The following is a 20,036-nucleotide window of genomic DNA, read 5'->3' as shown; positions in this document are numbered from 1 at the left end:
GTGGGTTAAAGCCTCTGCCTTTGGCTCAGGTCATGGTCCTGGGGTCCTGGGATGGAGCCTCACATCGGGCTCTCTGTTCAGCAGGGAGCCTGCTTCCTCTGCGAGCCTCTCTGCCTACTTGGGATCTCTGTCAAGTAAATAAGTAAAATCTTTTAAATAAATAAATAAATAAATACCACCAAAAAAAACCCCCACCAGAACTCCTAATCACGTATGTGCAGAAGAAAATGTCTAAGATAATCAGTTGGCCTTATAGCTGACTGGTCTACTGAGACTTCCAAGGAGGCTGCCAGTGGGCTAGAGCCTCGTGTCGGCTGTGTGCCCACCGTCTCTGCTGATTCGCCCAGGCAGGCCTCTAGCAGGAGATGGAGGCAGCTGACGTAGACCGAGCCCTTCTCTCCTCCGCATGCTGAGGAGGGACACAGGGGAGACTGGAGCTCCAGCATAGCCGTGGGACCTGGGCTGGCCCGCCAAGGCAGAGGCCATGGCTCCCTGTGTCTCTAAGGTTGGCCACAGGGCACAGACAACCCTCTGGAGGTTAAGAGCACAGGCGGGGCCTCCCATGTCACCTCTGAAGCCTCAGTTCCATCTGTGAAGTGGGAGGTGACAGTACGCCATCTGAACATTCAGGGCTTCAGGGAGAGAACCTCCAAGTGTGGAGAAGCAAATGTCTGGCATGGGCCCCAGGAGACCACAATGGCCACCCAGGCTGGGGCGAGTGGTCACGTTGGGAGGACACTCGGGGCTTCCTGAGCAGGACACCTACAAGGCAGGCGGCCTTGCCCTGCCTGCCCAGGCTTTTAACCTATAAACAATGCATACTTTCTATTTTTTTTTAAATATTTTATTTATTTATTTGACAGAGACACAGCAAGAGAAGGAACACAGGCAGGGGGAGTGGGAGAGGGAGAAGCAGGCTTCTCACTGAGCAGGGAGCCGGATGAGGAGCTCGATCCCAGGATGCTGGGATCATGACCTGAGCCGAAGGCAGACACTTAACCAACCAACTGAGCCACCCAGGTGCTCCCCTGTACTTTCTATTTTCAAGAGTCAATGCTTTCTTCTAAAATAGTAGAAATAGAAATAACCAGCGTAGGACAAAAAGGACTCACTTTTGAAAGACTGCTTGATTAAAAAACCAGGGGAGGAAAGTCTTCAGGCTGAGGGCCGCACAGAGCTGTGTGAGGCTCCCGGCCAAGGGTAGCTGAGAGCAGGACCGGCTGTGGGAGGGAAGCCGTTTGACCTTGGTAAAGCCTAGACATGGCAAGAGGAATGGAGGAGAGGAAAGGCGCAAACGAAAACGGGCCTCCATGCATTTCCGGGACAGAGAGGTATTTAATAAAACAAGCTTAAAAAAATAAACAACAAAAACCCGCTGGAGAGAAAGCCGCTTGTATGCTTGTCCGCTTGTCCGGCTCACTCGCTTCTGCCGGCAGGGGCAAGCACGTGGGCCCTGGACTCGAGCCAACCTCCGCAGCCACTCTGGGTCCCGAGGGAGCATGGCAGAGCGACACCAACGCCGGGGGCCCCGTGGGACTGGGCTCACTGCTGCAAGAGCTTGTGCTTCACTGTGGTGCTCTCGGAGCAGAGGTGGACGAAGAGGGTGCCGGCGGCCGTGCGCGCCCGCAGCTCCTGCAGCTCGTAGTCGTGCGCCCACTCGATGTTGCCCCACTTCTGGATCTGACCGGAGGACAAGATAGGCCGCTGGGTGGCTGCCAGGTGCCCAAGCACCTCCCGGCCACAGTCGCATCCCATCCCCAGAGCCGGGCTTGGAGTGGGGCGGGGCAGGGGGACTGGGGCCCAACCTTGCCAAAACACGAGCCCCACTCAGGGGAGGCAACAGGGTAGAACCTTCGGGCGGGCAAAGCAGGCACCCAGGCCGATGGGGCGCAGAAAGCTTGGTGGGGGGGGCAACAGTCCAGGCCCAGGGCCTGTGAGCACCCAAACCGCCTGGTGGGCCCGGCCCCAAACCACACATACATCTTCCTGGAGGGGATGCCACGTGCATGCTGTCCTCCCACGAGGCTGGGGTGAGGCTGCCTGCAAAATGTCACCTTCTGCAAGCTGCCTCACCAGGCCGGGCTGCAGTGCCCACCCCCCTACGTGGGTGGGATAAATAAATCAACCAAGACCACATGGCAGCTTCAGTTCAGACTCCCCGGGGGGAGCTGTGGTGTTCCAGAAAACGGGGCTCTGCAGCTGGAGCAGGCTTGCGGGGTCTCTCCCCAGGGCTCCGGCGACGGGAGGGATGAGCCCCAGACTCACGGTGTGGCTTTCCAGATGTCAGCGGGACTCCAGCCAGACCCTGCTGGCCCCTCCCTGGCCAGAGGCCCAGCTGCCCCAGCCCGTCCGGGCACCCGGGATCTACCACGCTACACAAGCCACCATCTCCATGTGGGTGACTGATGTGTCATCGAAGGAGCATTTTATACTTGGAGGAACAGTTAAGTTCTCTGTTTTGTGGTGGATCGAACCTTGGTCAGAGAACGAGGGCCTGGCTCGGGACAGAAACACTGAGCTCCGACAGAAGAGCAGGTTTCCTGGCTCCCTGCCTCCCATAGCCCTCACCCCCCGCCGCCAACAAACCTGCTCCTGCCCATTTCATTGTTTCGAGCTAGCCTCTTTTGCGGTAGAGAAACAGTTTTTTCCCCTGGCATTTTTCTGAACAGATGACTAGACGGACTTGGGAAATAATGTCATTACAAAAGGATTTTCATCATGCTAGGAGCCCATTTGTAATAGCAATTAACCTTCTGAGGTTGGAGAAAAAAAAACAGTAAAAAGACTGCAGAGAACGCCATAATTCTCAGAGTTAAAAAATGCAAATGACAGTGTACCAAAACCGTATTAATTTCAAACCCACTAAATGAAAACTTGTGTAGAAACAGCGGCCCCCCAATGTGTGCTCTGCCAGCAACATGACCCACAGTGTGAGCCAGGGCGCCGAAGCTTCGCGTAGCTTCTGTGAGAGTGTGCACATGGCTCCTCGTTGAGCTGGCAGCGCCCACCGTGCAGGTGTTCAGACGATCCGGAGCTACCCCTGAACCTCTACCTCAGAGTGCGGTGACCGCCTTGGTCTGGAGTCGCCTAGACCTGGCTCTAAACCCTGGCTCCAGCATTTGCCAGGGCTGCAACCCCATGCCTCAGTTTCCCCCTGCGTAAAATGGGGATAACAACAGCCTCCACCTGGCCTGGCTGTTCAGAAGCAGTGAGGCGATAAGGGCAGAGCTAAGCACGTCAGAACACGGTGGCGCTTACTACCATTCTGTTCCATCACTGCTTCTTGATGATACTTTAACGAGCCCTGAGTTTTGGTTTCTGAAGTGTGTTGGAGTCAAGAGAAGCCAAATCTACACAAAAACATTTTAGACGGGCTAGCTAGCCCACCCCCCTCACCCCCCCCCACTTCTGCCCTCAGTCTGAACCACGTTGGGGAGAGGCGAGGATTCGGGCCACAGTGGCTCCTCACCTGGTACTCCTCCTCTAGGCGGGACAGCAGCACGGCCTGCTCCACAGTCAGGCGCAGGTCCATTAGGGCCAAGGTCAGCACCAGGGACTTGAGCTGGGTCACCACAAATTCAATCCCTGCAGGGACACAAGCCAGATCAGGATCCAGGGCACCCCACCCCAAGCCAGGGTAGTTGCCAGACCTACTCTTCGAGAGCCCCTGCAGCCCTAGAGAGGTACAGAGGTGCCAGGTGGGGGACGATGGTCACAGGGGACGTGCGCTTTCTGGCCGGCTCTGTATCCATTCCCCATTCTTCTCGAAGAGCATTCCGATTTCCACTGGGGGTGTGATCCCTCTTCTGCTCCTGCCCGGGGTGGGGCACCTGATCTGACCCGGGCCTGTTGGAGGACTCCAGCCCCTGGTCCAGGGACTGGTGGGGAGATGGGCATGTGACTTGAGCCAGGCCAGTAAGACTTGAAGAAGAAGGGAGAGCCAGCTATCTCCTACAGGGGTGGGATCCTGCTATCTTCCTGGGACTGAATAGACGGGTTAGACAGCATCAGAACCAGCCCCTCGAGTGCTCCTGGGATGCCCGTGCCCATCATGCTGCCTCCCAGGCCCACGGGAAACAGCATGCATACCTTGTAAAGCCCACATGTTGTAAGATGCCAGGTGGCTGACGAGCACTTCCCGAGTCCTGGCCGGGATGCTGGGCCCCATTATGTTGGTGGAAGAGTTGATCTCCACATCGTATCTGAAAGGAAAAGGCTTCGGCATGTACCAATGGTGCCATGTGGCCTAGCTCTGACCCGGAAGCAAAGTACTCAACTGCTGAGCACGCACTTGCCCCGTGATGGCTAGTCTTAGGGGTTCTGGGAGCAGCTGCCACTGAGGTCAGTGGCCTCCTGACCTAATAATTTCCCGTCGCCCCAGAGCAGAGCCAAAGTCCATGCAGCTGCCTGAAATTCTAACTCATTTGCCTAGAATCTCCATCAAAACCACAGAGTATCTGTTCTTTAAACCCTTTAAGAAAATTTTTCGTATTTGAGAACATAGAAGATTTCTTTAAAAAATCATTTTTCTGGGGCCCCTGGGTGGTTCAGTTGGTTAAGTGTCTGACTTGATTTCGACCCAAGTCATGATGTCAGGGTTGTGAGATCAAGCCCTGCTTAAGCTTCTCTCTCCTGTTGGAGAGGATGCAGAGAAAGGGAGACCCTCCTATACTGCTGGTGGGAATGCAAGCTGGTGCAGCCACTATGGAAAACCATATGGAGGTTCCTCAAAAAGTTGAAAATAGAGCTACCCTACCACCCAGCAATCACACTACTGGGTATTTACCCCAAAGATATAAATGTAGTGATCCGAGGGGGCATGTGCACCCGAATATTTATAGCAGCAATGTCCACAATAGCCAAACTATGGGAAGAGCTCAGATGTCTATTGACAGATGAATGGATAAAGAAGATGTGATATATAGGGAGCCTGGGTGGCTCAGTGGGTTGAGCCGCTGCCTTTGGCTCAGGTCATGATCTCAGGGTCCTGGGATCGAGTCCCGCATCGGGCTCTCTGCTCAGCGGGAGCCTGCTTCCTCCTCTCTCTCTGCCTGCCTCTCTGCCTACTTATGATCTCTCTCTGTCAAATAAATAAATAAAATCTTAAAAAAAAAAAAAAGAAGATGCGATATATATACACACAATAGAATACTATGCAGCCATCAAAAATGAAATCTTGCCATTTGCAACAACCTGGATAGAACTAGAGGGTTATGTCAAGTGAAATAAGTCAATCAGAGAAAGACAATTACCATAGGATCTGACTCATATGTGGAATTTAAGAAACAGAGGAACATAGGCGAAGGGAGGAAAAAATAAGACCAAATCAGAGAGGGAAACAAACCATAAGATACTCTCAATCATAGGAAACAAACAGGGTTGCTGGAGGGGAAGGGGTAAGGAGATGTGGTAACTGGGTGATGGACATTAAGGAGGGCATGTGATGTAATGAGCACTGGGTGTTATATAAGACTGATGAATTACCGAACTCTACCTCTGAAACTAATAATACACTCTATGTTAATTAATCAAATTTAAATTTAAAAAAAGATACTCTGCCCCTCCCCCTCTTAAAAATGATTTCCTTACAACAGTATTTTTTAAAAGATTTTATTTTTTTTTAAGATTTCACTTATTTATTTGAGCGAGAGGGAGACTGAGAGAGCGAGAGGCAGAGGGAGAGGGAGAAGCTGACACCCCCTGGCCTTCTAGGAGGGAGCCTGACAGGGGGCTAGATCCCAGGACCCCAGGATTACGACCTGAGCCAAAGGCAGATGCTCAACCAACTGTGCCACCCAGGCACCCCATAAAGATTTTATTTTTATCTCTACACCCAACATGGGGCTCGAACCCACAACCCCACGATCAAAAGTCACACACACCACTGACTGAGCCAGCCAGGCACCCTGCATTTTCCTTACAATAATCTTTGTGTGTGTCCTCTACTATCCAATCATTTTTTCAATTATTTATTAAGCCTCCACTACATACAGGCCTTTGCTTTTGGTCTGGGACATGAGCTGGCTTCAAGAATGACACATTTTCAAGGACAATAATAACTATATAAAGGACGGGAAAAACGCAATAGACTAAAGGCAATTTCTGTAATTTTCTTTCCTGTGTAACTCATTTTTCCCGTTGGTTTAGAAATATTCTTGCTGAAATGTCTAATAGTACAAATGGAACACGGCAAATGGCCGAGCTGTTCTGTAAACTCTTAAGGATGGGAATCTCGAGTGCCACAGAAAGTGGACAATTTTGTCCCAGAGCAGAGATCTCCAGGCACCTACACTATTGTTATATTTCATTAGACTCTGAAATGACACGGTATCTTCAGAGCTCTTACACGTACTGTTGTCGTTACATTTTATTTGCTCCTTTAGTGCACCGGATGTGCCTTTTACTATAAAACCCAAGGGTACCTGGCACATTGTGGGCACCTGGGAAACGTGGACAAATGAGACAGGCAGAGAGCACTTTTTTGAGAAATGTTATGCCAAACACTACTCCGTGTAAGCTTACAAAATACTGAGGTCAAGGTAGCATCAAGGTAGCAGCCCTCCCAAAGTCCCCTAGAATGAAATGAAATTGAATTTATTTCACCACCACATCAAGAGTCTGTGCAATTTTGTACAGAAGAATCTTTCTGCTAAGGAAAAATATGGGGTATCATCAACTCCTAGGAGACTGATGTCTGTAGATCAGTGTTACCAGACTTGGCCTCATGTATGTACACGTCATACATGCTGTTCTGGGACTCAGTTTAATAGTGCAGCAATTGTGACAATGCTAGAGATGATCCTCCCCAGATCTGGGCCTTTACCTAGCAGGATGCTAGGCATCACTTAGTTTACTCCTCACAGCATGCTAAGGGGTGGGGATGAGGAGGTCCACTCACACATGAGGAAGCTCAAGTCACCAGCCCCAGATCACACAGCCAATCGTGGCAGGCCTGGGGCTCCAGCCCTACACAGTGCGCATTGGGTGCACGGTAACTGATGCTCATTTGAGGAGCATTTTTTTCCAAGGGGGCCGGCCCTATCCCTCAGCATCCGGGAGCTGTTGAATCCCATGGGTGCTCTGAACTCAGAAAGTCATCTAGCTAAGGGCTTCAGCAGCCCAACGAGACCCCCAACCCCACCAGCCTGCCCAACCGCGCAGGGCTGCACATCTTACCTCTTCTCGGCCCATTCTATGATTGGGTCCCACTCGTTCTTCTGCAGTTCAACTAACGTCGCTGGCTCTTCCACCCTATAGCTAATTCATTGCAAAAATCACCTTCATTAATAAAAAAGTATAATTCCTTCATTCAGTGACAGAAAATGGAAAAACATAAAAGGCAAGAGCAAAAAAACCCACCTCAACCCCCCTGCCCTCTACAAGTCCTTTTCTAAAGCAGCAGTTCTCAGAGGGTAGCCTCAGGGCCAGCGGCAGAGCATTCCCTGGGAACTTGCTACAAAGACCAGGTCCCAGGTCGCACCCCACCTGTACGGAAAGCGGAACCTCTGGGGGTGAGACCAGCCACCTGTGCTTTACCAAGTCGTCCAGGGGATTCTACTGCAGGCCTGTGTGAGAACCACTGTTCTAAATGCCCCGCTATGTCCCAGGCCAAGGCTTGCGGCCCTAGGTCAATGCCATTCTAAACACTAATACTGCACCCCGAGATGCACACCCACCTGATCCGAGGTGCTGTGCCAGCTCAGTCACTGCACCCCACATCCCCTAACCCTTCCGAGGGACTGTGTGCCTTGGCCACAAACTGCCTGTGCGCACGGTGTGAGCCCATGCGGCTCCCGATGCAGCTGCCGGAGCAGGGCCTCACATCACCTGGTGCCAGGCTATGCCACTTGTTTTGACCAAGAGACTCAGAAGTGGGAGTCAGCTGCGGGGAGCTGCATGTAAGGCCTCAGGGGATGGCAAGACAAGTAGGCATTGTGGAAAGCCGCAGTGTGGTGGTGCAACAGGAAGGAGAGAGATCATGAGTATGCAGGAAAATGGGCAGCTGGAGGAGGGGGGCGTGAGGCAGCTCAGGATTCTAGAACATCTGGGCCACAAACTCGGGCTGCTCGACCACTTCTTGAACTTCCCCTCACCACCACTGACCAGTTAGCTAAAGAACCTAGACACGAGGGGAGAATTCAGAAGTGGAAGAAGCCAGCTCCTGACATCACCCACTGACCATCCCCGTGTCCAAGCGGACAAGTGAGGACAAGGATGCCTCCGTGAGGATGGGCGGAAGTCCAGGACTGGAGGTCCCTGCTGGGGGCTGGCAAGTGATCCCCTTGGTCCTGGAATCTGCAAGAGCTGCATATGCTACCAGCGAACCCCGGCCCAGACCCAGGGACAGCTGCCAGGGTGCAGGAGAGGAGCGCCTGGTGCTCTGACCAGGTGACAGCTTGAGGAGGAGCTGAGGGGCAGCTAAGTGGTGATGTCAGGCAGACCACCTCCCTGCCCTGGGAGATAAAGGAAAAGGGTATGCCTCTCTTTCCGCTGATAACAGTCTGGGCAAATGAGGCAAGTGGCCCAGGGGACCCGCTCAATCCCAGGGGAATGCCCGTCTAAATGTCAATTACCAGAGAGTGTCGGTGTCCAGAAACTTCACAGCTGCACGGATCAGCTGGTCCTTGTTTCGCTGGGTAGGGTTGTCTAAAGATGTGTTGCACAGTGTGGTCTGAAGCAAGAGGCCAGAAGCCCTGTCACCACCACTGGGGCCCAGGCAAAGGCACCGTGCTCCAGATGGATACTGCCTCCGACCCAGGGCAACACGGAGAACCCAGACAGCGCCACACCGGGAGTGATGGAGCCCAAAGGAAGCCCTCGACCCCCAGTATCTTCACAACCTGAGCTGTAGCCTATCTACGGAGCGCCTGTGACAGCTTGGCTCCCTTCCAAACACGATGACAGCCCGTGGATCCAGGGGAGTCTCACAGTCACCCAGGAGTAACGAGCCTCCCCCAGGTCTTGTGCTCTCCACCCCCAGGCTCTGCTGTATTTCACTGAACCCTCGAGACACCCTTTGGAGGAGGTACTGTTGTTGTACTGAAGTCGAAGGAAGTCAGCGGAACAAATGAGCTAAACCAGAAGCAGGGTGACTTTCCCAGCGAGGCTGCTTCAGTACTAAGACAATTAGTTTATGGCCATGTCATCCGCATTTCCTCAGACACCCGACGGAGCAGGCCAGCCCCGCAGCAGGCTCTGAAGATGCCGAGGACGCCTGGCTGGGTCTGAATGTCAAGGCTGAGCATGGGAATGACCAGGATGACAGCACTGCTCCCAGGGTTGACTGAGTGCTCACTCTATGGCAGGAATCAAGCCAAAGGCTTCCCAGTGTCACACCATCCGTCCTGACCAATGTGCTCACCTTTCACAGATGGGGATCGCGGGGCTGAGAAGGCGCAGTAGCTCACCCAAGGTGGCGGTCTAGAAGCCGCAGAGCCCCTACCCGAAGAGTTTAGCCAGCTCCTGCTCCAGCCTGCCCACACCCACCCATGTGTGTATGGATGGCTCGCTCCAAGAGGAGCTGTTTCACCTCAGCCCCTGGCCCTAGGTGTTCCTGTGCTCAACCGATACTGAGTGCCACTGAGCCTCAAGCGAGGGGCTGGCTATGTGCTAGTGAGACAGACGTGGCCCTGCCCTTCTGGGCTCACAAGGCAGCAGAAGAGACAGGCTGAGTGTGCAAACGTCAAATGGACAATTATCAACTGCGTATGTGTCGGCAAAAGAAATGAACAGGTGGCGTGACAGCAAATAAGAGAGCTGGGCAGCCAGGGAAGGTGACACCTGTCCTGAGACCAGAGGAGGAACCAGCCACCCAGGACAGTGTTCTGAGCAGGGGAACCTCAGGGGGTCGGGCAGGGAATGGTCAGCATGTCCAAGGAGGGGAGTATGACAGGGGTTCATCCCCGAGGCCCTTATCCAAATTTGGAAAGGAGTCTCGATTTTTGCCAGGTACCCTAGGAAGCCAGCCGTGGGCATTGAGGTAGAGGTTCAGGAACTTGTTACCAGGTGCATGGTGTAGAACTTGATGGTGTCCTGCTGGGAGTCCCATTCAGTGGCCACCGCGATGGCCAGGGCCTCGCTGGGGACAGTAAAGAGCTTGGCTTGGGGAGTTTTCAGCTTCCTGTGGTCCAGGTTTATCTCAAAGCCACCTTGAAAGATCAAATGAAAACCTCTCAGGGATTGTTAAGTGGAATCGAGTGACCACTGCTATATTTAGCTACTTGAATCGGTGTGGACAAAGACACCGTGAGTCCCTTCATGGAAGGCTTACAGAAACCTACCCAACAAAAGCACGCAGGGTAATCTCACTGCTGAAACCAGCTAGATGAAAAATGTCGCTACCCATTCACACACACACACACACACACACACACAAAAAGAAGAAAGAAAAAGAGGCAGTCAAAATTTCACTCACCTTCACCCTGTGTGATGCTGACATTCTGATAAAACCTCTTCCTTTCTGTAAAAGAGATTTTCCAAAAAGGCAATTTAAAATAACATCGAGACAGCTCAGGAAGTGACAAGACCAGCTTGTGTCATTACTGCTAATGCTGATTGATTGGCTTGATTTTCATATCACTATTCAAGGTCTGCCCTACTCTACACAGCATAATCAACGGCTCCTGATTAAAGCTGGGGGGAGGAGGGCATTTACTCCGCAGGGATGAGGGAGGGACAGGACGCACTGGTCGGGCCCCTGTTGGCCCCTGAGCCCAGGGACAGTCTGATCGCAAAGCATCTCGAAGCCGCAGACTATCTGACATGACAGATTTTTCTAGCACCTTCCGCTTTAATTTCTAGGCAGGCTCTCCCCACCACACACTACCCCCACCAGCACAGCCCCCATGCCAGAACAATGTGCCCCAGTCCAAAGATGGTGTCTGAGTCCAATAAAGCCAGAGACCTATTCTGAGGAAGAGTATGATGCCTCTGAGACAGGCACGAGAGGAAAGCCAGTGTGGACATGTGTGTGCACGTGGGTGGCACACAGGAAGTGGGGAGAGATCCCAGGAGCATCTCTCATCCTCTCTACCCAATTAATTAACCCAATTAACCAGCATGCCTGTGTATTCAATAGAAGCTCCAAACATTTCCTTTAAGAAAGGGGGAAATACACGGCCTGTGAGATCTGAAAATACCTTGAATATAACCTTCTACGAAAATGTAAACAAACCTCTCCTCTTCTACTTGGAGGGCTTAAAACTAAGCGTGCCTCCTAAGGAAATTACGCAGACTCCTCTTACTAATAAAGAACAACTAGGTCACATTTTGGAAGCTAAAAACCATAACCTGGCCGCGACATTTGCGGTCAACACAAAACCTTGCCTCACTCACTTGTTCGTTCTGTCACAAAATCACTGGGTACCAAGAGCCATTGGGTCCTTGATTAAAGTCACTTGCTGGAAATACTGATGTAGCATGGGGAGGGGGAGGAGATTCACTCGTTTTTAATGCTTTTGGGGAAAAAAAACAAACCCAAAAACCCAAAGAACAAAAACCATGCTGAAGTGAAAACATGGTGTTTTTTCCGTTTTCCCCAGCACATCAGTTTTTTCATCAGTCTCGTGCTCGATCATTGATACTTTCCCCAAAGAGGGCCCCAAATTGCATTTCCACAGCTGTGCTTTACTCAACAAAGGCCCCAACTGTTTTCCAACAAAAAAAAAATTGCATGTCTACCACATGCCAGGTACTATTCTAAGTATATGGAATCTGTCAATAAAAACGTTAAAAATCACTATCTTTATGTAAATGCTCAGAAGGAAAAAAAAAAAAGTGATAGGATCTGGCCCCCAAGATGATACTATATTATTATAACATGACTTGCCACCTTTATATGAAATTGTCATAGTGATTCTCTCCCGAGTTTGACACGGAAACGGAAAGTTCACAACATCATGGTGTTTTTGAATGCACCAAGTTCATGCCCCAAGCTCATGTGCCACCTGGTCACATTCAGATAGTGGATGAGACACAAATCTGGAGGCCTCTTTGCATAGGCTTGGAAGCCTGGACTGAGGCACCCAGACCACATCCAGTATGTTCTCCAGTGCCCTAGCTAGGCAACGTGTCCAGAGCCAGACCAGGCAGGAAGCCGGAAGAGCTGTGGAAGCTGACTCATCACCGCTGGGGGAAGGATCTGCCCATTTGGCAGGAAGTGCCAGTGGAGAGCATTCTAGCATACGGCTGGACACAGCCCTGGGAGATGGGCCCAAGAGACCCAGATTCCGGGCAGAAACTAATAGCACGGGCAGAACCTAAAGCGGCTGGGATACTGAGGTGTCCCACAAGGGAAGTCTTTTTTTTCCCTCTGCTTTGCATGTCAGCCCTTGGTTCCTCTGTCCTGGCCAGGCCCCCCTCTATGCCTGATTAAGAGGGAAAAAACAGAAGGGATTGCAAAGGAAAGAAGGGCCAGGATGGGTCAACCAAAATTGCTTCAAACAGCAGTATACCCTGTGAAAAGAAAGGATAGCCCCAGGCAAAAGGGCCACAAAGGCTATAGGGCCTCTGAAGAGGGCAGGCACCCCATGGGGCCTGTTTCAGACAGGTGCTCTGCTGAATGCAGTGGATAAGTGGAGGTGCAAACTCTGGCCTTGGAACAAACTTCAGTGAGTACTGATCCCGTTCCAGAAGTGGGGTAAGTCCTGGGGATTGGAACCAAAGCTCGTCCTTGCCCTCAAGGCACTTCCTGTCTACTGGGAAGCGAATGGTAAACCAGGCAAACAATAAAGTCACTGACGGCCAAAGTCCCGAGGATCACTGGAAACACACAGCAGGCAGGAAAGCCTGATCTCACCATGGGCTAAAGGAAGACCTCCAAGCGCTCAGATTTCATCTGAGACCAGATGGAGAGGCAGGAGTTAGCCAATCTGCCTGGATGGATTTGTTTCTTGGAGGGATGTGTGTGTGGAAGGCATTTCTAGCAGAAGAAACAGCTTTCACAAAGGTCCTTAGCCTCACGAGAGTAAGAGAGTTTGGAGAACTAAAAGCACCGTCGGGAGGACAAGACTGTCGTTACCCTGCAGAAGATGGGTAGAGATGCCCAGGGAGGGGGGTGGGGCCAAATCTGGGGGAGGGGCTGGGTAGGTCACAGTATGGGACGCGTTAGGGACTCACAGAGGCAAACAAGGCCAGGATCTGGAAAATTCATTTGGTGGAATCCATGGCTCCCAACAACGTTCTTCACCTGGGCCCTCAAAGGCCTTGGGTCATGTAAGATAAATCATGAGACCAGGAACCCTGAAACACCCATGTTCTCAGTGAACATGGGATGAGCTGACAGCAACAGGAACCTCATCTTTTAAAAGATGAAATCAACAGACTAGCCTTGTGGGCTCACACAGAACTCAGGTCTATTCTCAGTATGAATCAGCCCATTTATAGAACATCTGTTTCAGTGGCAAAAACACACTCGGTGCCTTTTAGGTGTGGACTACGAAGACACAAAGAAACACGTACATGAAAAAGTGCTGAATGTTAAAAGCTGGCCCCAAGAAAACAGGCTATTTAAGCAGAGAAGCAGAAAACAACTCAAAAAACCTGGTCCTCCTCCCGTCCCAGGCTTCACAGACCAGCAAGTGATCTTTGTGCCAGCCTCAATTTTCGCCTGGCCTTTGCTTTGGAAAGACTGAAAGCCTCAGAACTACGACTCCCACAGTGCACCAAGAACAGAGGAAGTGCCCTCTCCAAACAGTCTCAACACCTTTATCTTTTTAAACAGTGCCATCTGGTGGGCCTTAAGCCTTAAAGCTACATTTGATTTAGGGCATCCCTCCATCCATAATCCTAGGGCGGCTCCAACTGTTTTCAAGGATCAAAATTCTTCATTTTAAGAACTCTCACAACCCAACGATAAGAGGACACCCAATTAAAAACTGTTTAAGGAATCTGAACAGAGATTTCTTCAAAGAAAATATATAAAATAAGCACATGAAAAGATGTGCTGGATGTCATAATCATCAGGGAAATCAAAACAAAACCAGGAGAAACTTCACACCCACTGGGATGGCTGTAATAATATAATATTAAAAAACCCAGATAACTAGTGCTGGCAAGGATGTGGACAAATTGGGACCTTCATACACTGCTGGTGGAAATGCAAACTGGAAGAGCATGCCAGTTAAACCCTGGGAAAGTGTGGCAGTTCCTCAGAAAGTCAGTTACCAAGTGACCAGCAATTATGGATCTATGAGAAATGAAAACATATGCAACCCAAAACACCACAAATAAAAAAAAAAACATGCCCACATAAAAACTTGTACACAAATGTTTATGGCAGCATTCAGAATAGCCAAAAGAGGGGCGCCTGGGTGCTCAGTGGATTAAAGCCTCTGCCTTTGGCTTGGGTCATGATCCCAGGGTCCTGGGATCAAGCTCGGCATCAGGCCCTATGCTCAGCAGGGAGCCCAGTTCCCCGTGCCCCCACCTGCCTCTCTGCCTATTTGTGATCTCTGTCTGTCAAGTAAATAAACAAAATCTTAAAAAAAAAAAAAAAAAGAATAGCCAAAAGAGGGAATCGATCCAAATGTTCATCAGTGGATGAATGGATAAATAAGATGTCATATGGCGATATGATGGCATATCACTCAGCTATGAAAAACAATGGAGTACTGATACACACTACGATTGGATAAACCTCGCCAAAATCATTGTAAGAAAGCCAGCCAGAAAGGACCAATTCCATTTATGAAACATCTGAACTAGGGAAATCTATAGAGACAGAATGTAAAATAGTGGTTGTCCAGGGCCTGCAGGGAGGAACGATGATAGCTAAACGGTACAGGGGTGCTTTTGGGGTGATAAAAGTGTTCTAGAATTATGGTGACAGTTGTACAACTCTGTGAATATACTAAAAACCACTGAATTATATGTTTTAAATGAGTAAGCTATAAGTGAACTGAATCTCAATGAAGCTGTTAAAAAACTATTTGGGGCAAATGCATCTGCCCCAGCAATTAATATAAATGAGCTAAATGGCTAAGCACAGTTTTTTTTCCCAAGTTGTTCTACCCATCCTGAGGAGGGGTTGGCCAACTTTTTCCATGAAGAGCCAGAGTAAATATTTTAGGCTTGGCAGGCCATAACATAACATAACATAACATTACTGGGCAACTACTATACTCAATAGTTAAAGTAGCCTGAGATGACATGAAAATGAATGGGCATGGCTGTGTTCCAATAAAACTTTATTTGAAAAACCCCTCCAAACACCTGGGGGGTTTGCCACCCTACAGAATTTCCCTCAACGCAACACAATCACTCTATGAAGACAGGCCAAGTAATGCCTCTGAGGCAGTAGAGACTCTGAGAAGCCAAATGACTTGTCCAGGTGACAATGTGAAAACAGAGACAAGACTTCCAGCCTTGGCTTCACTGGGTGTTGCACTCAGCCAGACATACAGCCTCTCCAAACACCTTCTCCTCTAAACCAGCTGATGGATCTCTGACAACTGGTACAGAGCTGGACCACCATATACCCTCCAACAGGCCTCCTTGCTGCAAAATCTCCTCTAACACCCCAGCAACCCTTTCCCAAACCCCTCCTCTTCTGACAACCTTCACTGGCATGGCCATTCCTAAGGAGCCAAGTTCAAGCTGCCTGCCAGAGTCTTCATGGAGAAGGCCCCCACTTGGGTTTAATATTCCACCATTCCCAAGACTCACAGAATCTCAGTGGTAGTGTCTTTGCAGTGCACTCACAGGCCTGGTTTCATGTACCTCTCTCCCACTGGGCTTCATTCTTATTTCCTCTTCTCTTTCATGTTTAACTACCTTCCACGTGCCAGCTACTTCCAAGAGCCTAAAGTAGTAAAGTCTGCAGTAGAAAGGAAACAGAGATGGTAGATTGCATGCCATAGTAACAGGAAATGGCACCACTTATCCAAATGAACGCTCTGCCTATGCCAATTTCAGTGAACTTTGCACATGTCCCCTTTGGCCATGTTGTACCTTCTCAGGATGTTGTAAAGGAAACTCATTTTCCTTTATGCATTCACACAGACACTCTCTGCTCCAAACTTCTGGGGGATTTGCCACCCAACAGCTGGTGTCCTACAATTCAGTGAAGTTCTGACACTATCTGCCTGGAGATAGCATCAGATGCCACAAGTTAAGGGCTCAGTCCCACAAAACTGCATTTCCTGCTCTCTTCAGATGCCAACCACAAGCCCAGGTGGTCTCCTATGCTTCCAACTGCTGGCTATAAATCAGAAGCTCTCAGAACCCCTCCTCAGGTTTGATGAATTTGCCAGAACAGCTCAGAGAACTCAGATAAATACTTAACTTACTAGATTACCAGCTCATTATAAAAGGATGTAACTCAGGATCAGCCACATGAAGAGATGTGCAGGGCAAGGTATAGGGGAAAGGGTGTGGAGCTTCCGTGCCTTCTCTGAGAGAAGTAGCAAGCTTTGAGAAAAGCATGCTACTCTTCCAGCATCTCCAAGTGTCTGCCACCCCTGAAGCTCTCTGAACCCCGAAGTTCAGGGATTTTTATGGAGGCTTTATTATATAGGCATGATTGATTAAATCACAGGCCACAAGCAATCAAGTCAATCTCTCCAGCCCTTCTACCCTCCTCAGAGGTCAGGGGTTAGGCCTAAAAGTACCAAACCTCTCATCTTGTGGTTGGTTCCCCTGGCAACCAGCCCCAATCCTTAGGTGCTTTCCAAAAGCCACCTCATTTACATAACCTCAGGTGTGGTTGAAAGAGGCTTATGAATAAGATACTGCTTTCAACTTTATATCTCTGGAGCAATTTTAGGACAAAAGACCAAATATTATAATAAAAACCTCTTCCATCGCTCTTATTGCTTAGTAAATTACAAGGGTTTTAAGAGATGTGTGCCAGGAGACGCCTGGTTGGCTCAGTCAGTTAAGCTGCTGCCTTCGACTCAGGTCACGATCCTAGGGTCCTGGGATCAAGTCCCACATCTGGCTCCTTGCTCAGCAGGGTGCCTGCTTCTCTCAGCCTTGGCCTGCCAGTCTGCCTGCTTGTGCGCACGCTCTCTCTCTCTCTCTGACAAATAAATAAACAAATAAAATCTTTAAAAAGGGGCGCCTGGGAGGCTGTCGGTTAAGTGTCTGCCTTCCTGCTCCGTCATGATCCCGGGGTCCTGGGATCGAGCCCCGCAACGGGCTCTCTGCTCGGTGGCTAGCCTGCTTCCCCCTCCCTCTCTCTGCCTCTCTGCTACTTGTGATATTTGTCTCTGTCAAATAAATAAATAAAATCTTTTTTTAAAAAAATCTTAAAAAAAAAAAGAGAGAGAGAGAGATGTGTGCCAGGAACTAAAGGGAGACCAAAAGAGACAGTTGACCCTTGAACAACGTTGGTTGGAACTGGACATGTCCACTTTAACCTGGATTTTTTACAGTACAGTAAATGTTATTTTCTCTTCCTCCTGATCTCTTCCTTATGATTTATTCTTATTTTCTAAATAAGATCTTCTTGTATCTAGCTTACTTTAAGAATATAAATAAATAGTAATTATTATATATATTATATGTATAATACATATAATATAAATATATATATAATATATATAATACATATAAAATAAATATATATAATATAAAATAATATATTATAAAATAATATATATATATAATATATTATATATATATATTTACTATTATAAATAATAAAACATCTAACATACAAAATGTGTGTTACTCGAATGCTATCCGTAATGCTTCTGTTCAACAGTAGGTTTTAGTAATTAAGTTCTGGGGGAGTCAAAAGTTGTATGTGATTTTTCAATGGTGGGGGGTTGTAGTGGTATTCCAACCCTTATGTTGTTTGAAGAGTCAACTGTATATTTCTTCTTTTTTTTTTTTTAAAGATTTTATTTGTTTATTTGACAGACAGAGATCACAAGTCAGCAGAGAGGCAGGCAGAGAGAGAGAGAGGAGGAAGCAGGCTCCCAGCTAAGCAGAGAGCCTGATACGGGGCTCGATCCCAGGACCCTGAGATCATGACCTGAGCTGAAGGCAGAGGCTTTAACCCACTGAGCCACTCAGGCGCCCCATCAACTGTATATTTCTTCCTATAACTCACAGTGTCACAAGTGCCCTTCCTTCTCCCTCTTTACTGGCTCTTCATGGCCCACTTTCATGCCCTTCGACTTGGATTGCCACAGGGAAAATGTCAGCTCCTTGCTGCATCCAGCTCTCTCCCCCATGTATATAAAATTATGAAACTTAACAGGACCCTCATAGGCAACCTGGTCCTTCAACCCACAGAGGAAAATGAGGCCCAAAGGAAGCAGTCCAGTGCCCAAGATCACGCTGTACCTCCAGGCAGCATTAGACCCCAGGTCTGTACTTCTGCCACAATGTCAAACTGTCTGTAGAGTTCTAGATTTTCTGAAGTAAATAATGTCACAGCAAGGTCTCTCACACCCTACTGTCACCTCTGAACTTGTTCTGTCCACTCCACACTCTTCCTCCTCTTCTCCACTGAACTCTAACTTATCTGTCAAGACTCAGCTGAGGGGAGGCTGGGTGGCTCAGTCACTGAGCGTCTGCCTTCAGCTCAGGTCACGATCCCAGAGTCCTGAGATCAGGTCCTGCATCGGGCTCCCTGCTCAGTGGGGAGCCTGCTTCTCCCTCTTGCACACGCCCTGCTTGTATTCCCTCTCTTGCTATGTCTCTGTCAAATAAATAAATAAAATATTTTTTAAAAAGACTCAGCTGAAACGTCCTTTCATCCAAGATCCTTTCCAGACCCTCAAAATCCCCAAGATGAGAGTAGGTGCTTCTTTATGTTGTCACAGTTTCTTTGTATTTCCCTTATCACAGAGTATCATTCACTGTTGTTTAATCAGACTATTATAACCTGCAGTGAACTATAATGACAGTGATCATTAGGTAGGACCTCACCTACCTTGAAGACCACCATGCCTCCAGCTGTCAGCACAGAAAAACGAACTAACGAGTGTTACTATCTGCACTCATTTAAGGGAACCATTCCCACTCTTACCCTAAAACCTCTTCCCAGAATCAGTGAGTGTTACTACCTTCTAGGCCTTATCAGTCAAGAGTGAAAGGAGGCAGCAGGGTCAACTCCTTAGAAGAAACGGCAGGGACTGTGGTAGGACAGTGGGACCCAGGGCCACGGAACCTGCAGAGAAATTGTCCAGGATGGAAGACTGAATACCCATTGAATGCCCCGGTTCCAGGATGCCCAGCCATGGGTACACAGAAAAAGATCAGACTGACCGTCGCCCTCCAAAAACTTCTGAGTCTGTTCTGTGACCTTGGTGTGGTCCTTATCTAAGAACCTGAACTTCCCTGTCTGAGAACAAGAATGCTATTTGCTTTCCTTATTGGAAAAAAAAAAAAAACCCATAAGCTTTGAGAAAAACTGCACGTCCCTAATGGCAACTACTGTCTCACGCAGCGACGCGATGTGTGCCCTCGCCTGGCCGCCTGTTTTCCCCGATCCATAGCAGGACCCCATTGAACTGAGTAACCTCAGGAGCCTGAGCCCTGCCTCGATGACCCCGCCCTACACAGCCGAATCCCTCAGCCCACCTTAGTCCGTCTCGGGCCCAGCCCCAAAGAGAATGTGCCCTGGCCTCCCTCACCTGTTGGGGGCGCGTAGGCCCGAGCAGGGGTCAGTGGGTTTGGCTCCCGCCCCGCGGACGCGGTGAGGGCAGCCCGGGGCCGGTTCAGGAGGCGGCGCCCGGCGTGCCGCAGTCGGAGGCAGCTCCTCCACATCGCGCCCGAGAGCCTGGGGGGACAACCGGCGGGAAACCTGAGAGCAGGAAACTGAGCGAAGGGACTCCCAAAGCCGCACGCTCCGGTTGTACGGAAACCTCTCACAACCTCCCCAGAGCCCTCAGCCTCCCCTGGACGCCGCCATCTTCCGCTTGACACCAGCGGCGCGCCGTCGCTCCTGCGCGCCTCCTGGCACACCCCCAGTCAATCAGCATCACAAACGCACCTCGCCCCGCCCCCTCCACGCCGCGCCTCGGGAAGAAGACTACAAGTCCCAGAGGACCCCTCGCGCACCCCGCCACGTGTTTTCTCCGCCC

The 20,036-nt window shown here is 49.8% G+C and overlaps 1 protein-coding gene across 1 annotated transcript; it reads right to left on the bottom strand.

Annotated features, from left to right (window-relative positions):
- Positions 1-1,315: 1,315 nt before the first annotated feature.
- On the bottom strand, positions 1,316-19,907 carry ATPAF2 (ATP synthase mitochondrial F1 complex assembly factor 2). Its single transcript, XM_059150509.1, has 8 exons — positions 19,587-19,907; positions 10,415-10,459; positions 10,003-10,148; positions 8,574-8,671; positions 7,177-7,257; positions 4,090-4,202; positions 3,470-3,585; positions 1,316-1,680 (listed from the first exon to the last, which is right to left on the bottom strand). The coding sequence occupies exons 1-8, from the start codon at positions 19,717-19,719 to the stop codon at positions 1,543-1,545; spliced, it is 870 nt and encodes a 289-aa protein (XP_059006492.1). The 5' UTR covers positions 19,720-19,907; the 3' UTR covers positions 1,316-1,542.
- Between the last annotated feature and the right edge of the window lie 129 nt (positions 19,908-20,036).

This window comes from Mustela lutreola, chromosome 15, assembly GCF_030435805.1.
Source record: "Mustela lutreola isolate mMusLut2 chromosome 15, mMusLut2.pri, whole genome shotgun sequence".
NCBI classification, from domain to species: domain Eukaryota; kingdom Metazoa; phylum Chordata; class Mammalia; order Carnivora; family Mustelidae; genus Mustela; species Mustela lutreola.
Note: the sequence above shows the minus strand (reverse complement) of the source record. Positions and strands in the feature narration are given on the sequence as shown.